General features: G+C 42.0%; 1 protein-coding gene across 1 annotated transcript in view; it reads left to right on the top strand.

The window, feature by feature from the left end:
* The first annotated feature begins 667 nt into the window (after positions 1 to 667).
* Positions 668 to 10,385, top strand: part of LOC310869627 (uncharacterized protein) — a 28,191-nt gene continuing 18,473 nt past the window's right edge. Inside the window, exons 1-7 of the mRNA XM_083780457.1 lie at positions 668 to 1,358; positions 3,215 to 3,320; positions 4,746 to 4,791; positions 7,528 to 7,572; positions 9,618 to 9,706; positions 9,873 to 9,969; positions 10,091 to 10,236. Of these exons, the coding sequence (XP_083636583.1) occupies positions 1,193 to 1,358; positions 3,215 to 3,320; positions 4,746 to 4,791; positions 7,528 to 7,572; positions 9,618 to 9,706; positions 9,873 to 9,969; positions 10,091 to 10,236 (695 nt within the window). The 5' untranslated portion in view covers positions 668 to 1,192. The remainder of the gene's footprint in view (positions 1,359 to 3,214; positions 3,321 to 4,745; positions 4,792 to 7,527; positions 7,573 to 9,617; positions 9,707 to 9,872; positions 9,970 to 10,090; positions 10,237 to 10,385) is intronic.

Here is a 10,385-nt window from a genome sequence, read left to right as displayed (position 1 = left end):
AAAAAGGTGCTGTGTCTCATCATCAGTCACCTTGTATAAAGTAACGTTTTAGAAGGATAATCATAAACGCCTGAAACGCCATCATCTAATTTTCGAGGGGGTCCTTCAAGATAATGTAACGTACGCGTACCTTCTTTCTCCTCGGCCTCACCTCACCAGGCCTATTGGTTGAGTCCACATCCCTGACAACACCTCGAGAGACAAATCTCCATCCATAAATGGTGTTTGTTCCCCACCTAGTGGATAATTTTGGCAATATTAGTTCTGTCAGTCTGCAATTACAGAATCAATCTTAGTTTACATTATGAATTCATGATTTCTGATTAAAATAACATTACCGAATTAAACTATGAAATGGATCCATCCAGACAATAATACTATCCAACGGTACACTCTGTCTCTGTGTATAAAAAAGTAAGTGAAAATGCCACATTATTATTATTTTTGAAACTTTCATCAGAAGTTATAGTTGGCACTCAGAATGTTATTTCAACGAGGACATTATATTTTAGCAGTAGACTAGCGGCTACGCATGTCAAATAATACCGATGATTCGAGGATTCCGTGTGTGTTTAACGTAACAGGTGCAGCGGCGGCGCCGTGCTGTGTTGATGATCACACGCATGACGATGACGAGTCGTTGCTGGTGGAAACAGCTGGTGATTTCTGTCAGCCAACAGTTGAGAGGACGAGCCGTCTCAACATGGAGACACAGCTGATCGGAGCGGGGGACGAATAAAAGAAAAGTTTACATTCTCAATTTGACTCGTCGTACTCATTTAAAACATTGCCTTGAAACCTCTGCTGTCCAGTCCTGTTACTGCCCTGGCCCTGGCTGTGTGTGGGTGGAAGGAAGGGCGCACGCGGCGGCACAGCACGCGCCCCGGTGTTTCATGTTTAAATGTAATTTTGTTACGACCACCAAGAAGCAAGTAAGCAACATTGTAACAGTTTTCAGTTGGCAGCAGCGCGAGGCTTTATACAAGGAAACCGGATGCTAACGCCGGAGCTAGTAGCGAGCTAAAGCAACCTGCCCGTGGCTGCTGCCCGCCAGACACTCTGTCTTGGCCCTGCCTGGCTGCAATCGCACGTTAAAAAGTGCGTAGATAATATCATCCCCCATTTATTCCCTGGTTGTCAGCGTTCGTGGGTCCGCCGTGTGTAGGCTGTGTGTTGCTTTCGACCAGCCGACATGGCTGTCATTCATTACAAATTCTCGTCCAAACTCCAATACGACACGGTGGTGTTTGACGGCCTGCACATCACCCTGAGCGACCTGAAGAGACAGATCATGGGCAGGGAGAAACTCAAGCCCGGGGACTGCGACCTGCAGATCACCAACGCACAGACCAAAGAAGGTATAAAACCGTTTGGTAACGTTTATGACGAACTATACCTTATTGTTGTTAAGGCTGACAGAATGACATGTTGAAATGTGTTATGTTACGTAGCATCTAGCCTACTTCTATTCTGCAACTTTTTTTTAAATAGCTCTGTGGATGTATTGGTTTCTTTTTATTATTATTAGTTTCCATACTTATTTTTTTTTAAACAAATCCTACATATAATGTAACCTTTAAAACACGTGGTGTGGCCGTGACAGCTGTCTAGTCTAGCTGGCTGCTGACGTCACCGCGCAGGGGGGGTGATGAGGGGGGGGGGTGATGATGATGATGGCAGCAACTTCTGTAGAAGTGTCACCTCAGGACAATGGACCTCATGAATGGACAGAATTCCTGTTGCATTACCTACCTACCACCCTGGAGCTTCTTCTGACATGCTGTTCATGATCTGAATGATTTTCCTGCTCATGAATTACATGTATGCGCTCCTAAAACGGTGAAAACTGAACGATTTTCTAACTAAATCACTTTTTAACCCACTAAGCGAAGACCTGAGGCAGATTTCTAAAATTGTCTTGAAATAAATCTTGTTGCTATATCAGTGTGGTGCTCAAACCTGTCGAGGACACCCTAAATAATTTATTCTGCCGTGCACCCCATCTCAAAATATTTTGTTCCAGGGCCACCCAGAAGCAAAGATTTGAGTAATGTTCGCCTTAAAATTTTTAAGACCTTTTAAAAAAAAAAGTACAATTATGCAAGCAATGCTAAAAGGATAACACAAAAAGCCTTGGGAGTTTACTTAATCGTGGTCCTGTAATGGTTTAGTCTGATGTGAGGAGATCAGTTATGCTATATACTAGTGTTGCAAAGAAGTACATAGAAATCCTATAGGGTGTGTTTTGCCACACTAGGTGATCTCCTATATTGGTGGTCAGAAAGGTGTGATTTCGGTTGAAAATCAGGGAGGTTTTCAACTTGGAGTACACATTTAAAAAAATTACATTTAGAGCAGCCCGCTGGCCTTGGTGTTAGTGTCTACCCTCAGATCGGGAGGTTGGGGTTCCATCTCTGGCTGGGGTCATGCCAAAGACTTAAAAAATGGGACCCAATGCCCCTACAAGTCCCTGCGAGTCGCGACATACTGGCCGTGTCATGTCGGGGTGCATACTCAGTTTAGACTAGTCATTGGTTAGACATGGGTTAAGGTTAGGTTTAGGTGTGCTGCCCCGTGGGAGGTTAGGTTTAGGGTGAGGGTTTGACATGGGTTGTAGTTGTAGGACTAATGTCTGGTCCACCAAGCTGCCTCACGACATACTAGCCGTGTCATGTCCACCAAGCTGCCTCTTGCTACACAAACGGGAGAGAGAGGCTCCTGCTCTGCCTCAGCAAGGCTACTACTGTCTACACATTTGTACTCTTTCTGAGTTGCATCATGTGCTTAAATGAACACTGAACATTTTACTGTTTGTTTGGCCTATGAAAACTAACGGGGGGGGGGGGGGGGGGGGGGGAGATGTTGGCTCAAAATGCAAACCAAAGCGATTGGATGTTTTCACATGTTTTATATACACACACGGTGGCGGTGATCTACAGTGTAGATCACTGTGTGTGACTGTACATAAAACATGTTGATTCTACACACGATCAGCGAGGACACCCATGTCATTTTGACGACATGCGCACAGAGGAAATTGCACCACTTCCACGGTAATCGTTCGCGGGTGATAAAATCACGTTTAATGTGTGGTAGCATCCTGTAGATGAGATCTAACACTTAACTGATGTGACACGTCGTTACCACACCCGTCCTCAGCATTATGGATCTGTGTACTAATCAATCTCTCTCTCATATTTCTCTTGCTCATCAGAGTACACAGACGACGAAGCCATCATTTCAAAGAACTCCTCTGTCATAATCCGGAGAATTCCCATGGGGGGAGTCAAGTCCTCTAGTGGCAAGACATATACCATGACGTAAGTAAAATATATTAGGACCCAGCACTGGGCTAAACTGCATGCATTGATGATGTCGTCGTCTCCCCCCCCCCCCCCCCAACACTCGGCCCGGGCAGACATTTCCATACAGCTGCAATGTTTGTGAGTGTGACGTTATTTAATACAATTAGATAGGACTTTTCTGTTTGGATGAATGGGCTGTCTATGGGAAGTTGCACCAGCACCTTCCTAGCAAGGTGGCAGTGGTCTGAATATCGTCCATGTGGTGAACTGCGCTATTTCCTTTAAGTATGGACCCCTTGGGGACTGTTCAACTAGGGTTTATTTTAGTGTAAGCTGCCTGCTGTATGTTATCTCCATTAGTTTGTTTTCATTTGTTATCATTTGTTTTCCATTCTTATCATTTGTTTCCCACTGTCTACTGAAAACAACCTTGTACATATGATCCTGGGCATACATGAGAATAGTGGTGATTCTAAATGAACTCTCATCATGTTTGACATATTTAGTGAAACCTGACATGCTTTCCTTGTGAATCGGTCGAAATGTTCAGTTATTCAAATGAGCAGATGTTGAACCACAGCTCTCAGCCACCTGCACAGGACGGTCGGTGTCGTGTTCCCATTTCAGTTTTTCAATTTACAATTTGGGCATTTAGCGGTTGCTCTTATCCAGAGTGACTTACACGTGGGAGATTAGAGTAAACGGCATGAAGCCTAATCAACAAATGACAGGGTTAAAGCCCTGTTATACTTTGTTGCGTCACGTAACAAAAATAGCCCATCTATCGTACAAGCTCTCAACGTGTCACGTTTGATTATGTAGATCTGTGAGCTTGTAGATGAAGTCAGGCTTAAATGGTGACACAAGGAAAACAATGTAGTGCTTCAAAGAAACTAGGATAGCAGGTGGTAAAACCTAGCATATGTCTAAACATGCTATCTAAATAACATTCTTGAACCACGTAACCAACATTTATCCGCAATGGATAATTAGCATTTATCACCACAACTTCTCACCTCCAACTAAGCTTGTGGAATTAGTTTCAGTAACCACTGACTTTTATTGTACATGACAAATACTGTAGTACATATCGGTATTAGATTTAAATAAAGACATGTAACATATGTCAATATGTTCATATGTCAACATTCCTAACAGTGGAAAAGCTTGCTTTTTCTAGCATAAACATGGAACCTTTTCAAAGATGAAATTCAGTTCTTCCTCCACCCTTGACCAGAAAGGAGGGAGATGTATTGCTAAATGTGCTGTATGCAATTATGTACAAGGATTACTCTGTCAGAATTCATATACCTGTAGTGAAGACAATTCCGCATCTAATCACACGGACTGAAGCCCCCATGGATGGAGCACGTGAAATTTAAAGGCCTAACACCTTCACCTGCTGAGTCTTGGCTAATCATTGTTTCTCATTTGTTTCAGTGCCCGTTCAGACCACCACCACCAAGCCTTCAGAGCCTCCAAAGCAGTATGTAACCACCACCTCTCACTGCCAACACCTGACCTACCCACCTCACCACCTCTCACTGCCAACACCTAACCAACCCCCTACCCACCTCACTGCCAACACCTAACCAACCCCCTACCCACCTCACTGCCAACACCTAACCAACCCCCTACCCACCTCACCACCTCTCTTACGGCACACACTGCCAACACCACTACAACACCTGCTGTTAAAATGTGTAATCAGTTCCATTTACTTCCAAAATTGCTAGACCTCGACGACTCCCAAGAAATGCAAATGTGTCTTGACATAGCTCGTAGCCCAAAGATAGACAATTGAACCAATTATTCCCCTACAATAGACTTGCTGACGTATGGAGTGACAGCACTGCTTGGGCGTAATGTAATATTCCAACTTTTAACATTTAAAATAATGAGTAACTCCGCTAGCGTCTGCTAATGTTTCAAGGCTTGCTTTCATCTCTGAGCTTTTTACTCTGGGTTGAGTTAAATTTCACATTGAAATCCTTTTCAAAAGAGTCATCATGTGCATGTATAGTACATGCATTGTATAGTAACGTTACGCCATTAGAACTGAGGGGGATGGGGGGGACTTTTTTAACCTAATTGTGTGCAAAGTAAAGTGTTCATTCTTCCTTATGGGTCAGCTGTTTGTTCAACAGGTCTGTGCTTGTTATTACATAACAGTGGGAGACTGGGCCACTGTGAGAGCTGATAACCGATTGGGGGTGGAACGACCCATATCACATTGTCATGTTTGACACAGATGAGCTATGAGAACTGATAAACCAACTGTCATAGAGTGCCATGTCAGCAGACAGATCAGGTTCTATTGAGCTCACACACAACACAAGGCTTGTCATCACTTGCTCATGTCTCAACATAAGAGCAACTTTAGACTTGCTAACTTTGCAGATAGAGTGCAGAGGTTGTCTTCTTTCTATAATCTTGTACCGTAGGTCTTTGGTTGTTTCGTATTGAATTGCACTATTGCTAAAAGCGCTACTCAAAGGACAAAATGGTTCTCTATGCAATAATCTAATCTTAGTTCTCGTTAAAGAACCATCTGAACAACTTGTTTGTTGTCTTGACTAGATTATGAATCTATGGAGTTGTTGGACAGTACAGTACATAACGTTTTTAATATATAATTGTTTCAAACCAATAAAATATGTTGTGTATGAGCAATGTGTTTATCTTTTGATAAGTGGATGCCCTTACACAGTGAAAGTAAAAATGTCTTCCATTTGAAGAGATACCAATATTGACTCACAGTAAGATTCTCAGTTAAATTAACATTTTACTGTGTAGATAACGTGTGACATTATGTAAGCTACAATCCTGGAATTATTGTAATGAATCTAATGTGTTCTTTTAACCAATCTGTATGGTAGCGTGTTACGGCACTATACTGTAGCTAGCTGCTAGCACATCTGCCATGGTTGCAGATGGTCTCTTTTATTCACAACTGGGCATAACGTTATTTGAAGCAGATGGCGCACCATATTGGACACTAGATGTGACGCCGCCATCGTTATTGTAGTTCAGACATTGCTGCATTGCAATTACCTCTGTCATGAGAGGGCATGCATCTCACAGACTGTAGCCAAAGGCGTTTCCCACGTTCCCTGGCTTTGAGTGACAGGAGTACAGCGGCTACAGGAGTAGAGAAAGCATGGTTTCTGTTGTGTTTTTTAGTATACAGTATAGACTAGAATACTAGACTAGTCTACTCTATACTAGACTCTAATCTAGACTAGACTCTAGTCTATACTTGTCACGTGTATACCCTCTAGTGTCTATGTCTAGTCACTAGAGGGTATGCGAGTGACAACCTCATCATATCCGGAAGTTATGTGGGAACGCATACTGACAAACTACTTTTTAGCCTTGACAGCCCATAAATCCAAACGGAAAGGTCCTATCTGATTGCATTAAACGTCGTTAAACTCACTTGGCCACTCGATTTGCCACTCTATTTGCCACTTACTTTATGCATGCGCATACCCATTATTGTATTACACTGCTTTACACAAATCTATCTTTATTATCAGCCCCAAATTGATATATATTTGGCCGCATCTGAAGATATTTTTTGCCAGGTAACCACAGACAACCACAACATTTGTGTTTTAAAATGGGTTAATTGGTCGAGAATTTGTCAGTGATGCAAATTATATTGCTGAACCCACTCATAGACTCACAAGCATTAGGCTGCCTGACACCTGAATGAAAAGGAAGATTCGTATCCTTTGATGTGCTTCATTTTCTTTTTTTAGGGGGGTTATGTTGTCTTTTAACATTAGTAGTATCATTTAGTTGTAGTGCCATCATTTCTGTAAATGCCATCACCAGATGATTCAGTTAATGTTCTCTCACTAAGACCGTGGCACTGTAGAAGTGTGATAAATGCATGAGTTCACCTCCCACGCGTCTAAAATGCAGTGCAGCGTTTCATGTGGAAGCTGTTCATGAAAGCATGGTGTCGGCTGAAGGGTCACTGGGCATTCAAGCAAAGACCCGCAAGTACAATTTGTGTGTTTGAACAAATGTGTTTTTGTGAGGACAGGTAGGGGTCAAAACATCTGTCGCTGTGTGCTTATGTTTTAACGCTGGAGGTCCTTATATTTCCAATTGGGAATCTGTGTGTGATATGTAATGGTAATGATTGCTGCATTGGTAATGATTGCTGCATCAGTGAAACTTATCTTTTTCTTTTTATCCTTAATTCAAACAGGCAAATGATCACACCGCCTCAACATCTCTGGCTATTCTGTCAAAGGTATACTCTTCATTTTCTTTGCTAAATTTAGTTCGAACATAGTTGTTAATGAGAATGCGTTTTCTTTTGGATCCAATCACAGCCATTCTCCTTTTCCTTCTATACCTCACTGTTAGTTTAACCACTTAAACCTTATATACCTTGTTAACCCCTCTACACTGTATCTCTTAGCCAAAAGTAGGAATCTAATATTATAATCTAAATAAAAATGGTACATCTGCTATTCATGTTCTCCTATTTTAGTGGAATGTTTGCCTATGCTGACATTCCCAGAATAGGGACACTAGGGTTCATGTGGTTAACTCAGAAAGTGTACAAATGTCTGACTAACATTTAGGTGTGTGTGTGTGCGCTGTGTGCTGTGTGACGCCTAATTGCAGGTGCCTATGTTGTCGGTGACTAAACTACAGTATGCGTGTGTTTTCTAATGTTGTGGGTGACTAAACTACAGTATGCGTGTGTTTTCTAATGTTGTGGGTGACTAAACTACAGTATGCGTGTGTTTTCTAATGTTGTGGGTGACTAAACTACAGTATGCGTGTGTTTTCTAATGTTGTGGGTGACTAAACTACAGTATGCGTGTGTTTTCTAATGTTGTGGGTGACTAAACTACAGTATGCGTGTGTTGTGGGTGACTAAACTACAGTATGCGTGTGTTGTGGGTGACTAAACTACAGTATGCGTGTGTTGTGGATGACTAAACTACAGTATGCGTGTGTTGTGGATGACTAAACTACAGTATGCGTGTGTTTTCTAATACAACTTTGGTCAGTTTGAAATGTTCACACTGTACTGTTTGTCCAATATTGTTCATTTTAACAGTTCATGTGTTAAATCTGAAAAGCTATCGTTTCTGTAGATTTTGTGTCTTCTCAGTGTCAAAAACTGTAGCCATTTTTAAATGAGCTCTAGTTGAAATGCTATTGATGTAAAATAAATCTATTCTTTTATGAAAAGGTCATTAGTGGACATTGTATGTTTGTTTGTCGAAGTGGGCTCCAAAAGGCTTCTTTGTACAAACGGCTTGTGCTTTTCAAATTAAAGATTTTTTTGCTTTCTCTGTTATGTAATGTTTATGTACTTGTTTGGTCAATAAAACTTGGCAAATGTTTTAGAACATGTGTGGACTGATCTCATATCTGATCTCATAGCATTGTTCCAAGGATTCCTTCTTCTAATCACTGAATCAACCCCAGAGCTCAGTTGCATAGCTTTGGCTACAAGTTATTCTTATTTGATTTTGAACATACTTGGTTAGCTCTTGCCCTTCTATTTCAAGTCGTGGTCATGCTTTTAAAGTGAATTAAGTCACCTTAGAAATACTGGCCATGTGTAGTTTAATTGCTACTCATCAATTAGGTGGGAAAAAATGTTGCTATTATCCACTTAAACATTACATATTTCTTTAACCAGAGTCTCCCAGGGGACCATACTTGACCACTCCTTTTTTTTCTTTTTTTTTTTTACACCAAACAATATTTTGCGAAAGATAATCGATCATGTAGTTGTGTAGACTGACTACTTGGACCAAATATTTGCCCCAGAATAGGCATGTTGAACTGGGTTATAATGGTAGATCTTTGACATGATTGTTTGGAGGTTGGGTATAGCGGGAGCAACCAGCCATGGTCAGGACTAGGTTGGGTATAGCAGGAGCAACCACAGTACTACAGTAGACGCTTTACAGGCTGTCCGTCTGTAGTCTTTTTATTTTCTTAGCAGAAAGGCAGGAAACAAATGAGCCTTATTCTGTGGGTAAAGTGCAATGTGAACTGGCTTCTCTGCCAGTATTTATCTGTCGTAAGGCATTGTCTGACCCTCCAGTACGACCAACACACAGTGTTCTTTGTTTGACTGTTGGCTAGCAAAATAACTGCCAAGGCATCGGTTGCTGCTAGGATTGTGTGTGTGTGTGTGAGAGAGAGAGAGAGATTTGAGATACAGCTATTGCTTTATTATATCTATGACCATGGATGTAGGCCCTTTTGACGTTTGTGTACTGTGTGTGTGTGTGTGTGTGTGTGTGTGTGTGTGTGTGTGTGTAGACTGCTAATTTGGCAGAGGCTGTTGGGTCAGAGGACGACAAGATCAGAGCCATGATGTCTCAGTCCAACCACGAATACGACCCCATAAAGTGAGTTCGAATCGAGACCCCGTGTGAACTTTAAACCCTGACATAATTTAGTTCAGTCCTTTATCTTACTCCCTTCTCTGTTTTCATTTCTTTGCCATCCTTTTCTTTATCTTTCTCAATCTGTCCCTCCATCTGTCTCTCTGTCTCTCTCCGTCTCCATGTCTAGTTATGTTAAGAAGGGGTTTCCTGTGTTGTCTGCCAACTACACTTGTTATCGCTGCGGGAAGGTCGGACACCACATCAAGAACTGTCCCACCCACGTGGTAAGATGATTGACTTCTCGTCATTACACTGTTAAAGTCTCCTGCATTCAAGTAGTTGTAGGTTGGAAACCAGTTGCAATAAAGTGTGTGTGTGTGTGTGTGTGTGTGTGTGTGTGTGTAGCATCAGGATAAAACCTATGAGGCAGTTAACAAGATAAAGAAAAGTTCAGGCATCCCTCGTTCCTTCATGGTGGAAGTGGATGACCCCAGTGTGAGAGGAGCCATGCTCACCAGCACTGGGCGCTATGCTATCAACCCTAGAGACGCGTGAGTACTGGGTGGGGTGGGGGTGTGTGAGAGACACTCCCCTTCAGACATGAACTAGAGATTTCCACAATGTAGTCCAAAGATCATTTGATATTATTTATTATTTTCTTGTGGGTAATTGGTTTCTGTATGTACTTTCCGTGTGTGCA

Source organism: Protomyctophum parallelum, assembly GCF_964188405.1.
Source record: "Protomyctophum parallelum genome assembly, chromosome: 13".
NCBI classification, from domain to species: domain Eukaryota; kingdom Metazoa; phylum Chordata; class Actinopteri; order Myctophiformes; family Myctophidae; genus Protomyctophum; species Protomyctophum parallelum.
Note: the sequence above shows the minus strand (reverse complement) of the source record. Positions and strands in the feature narration are given on the sequence as shown.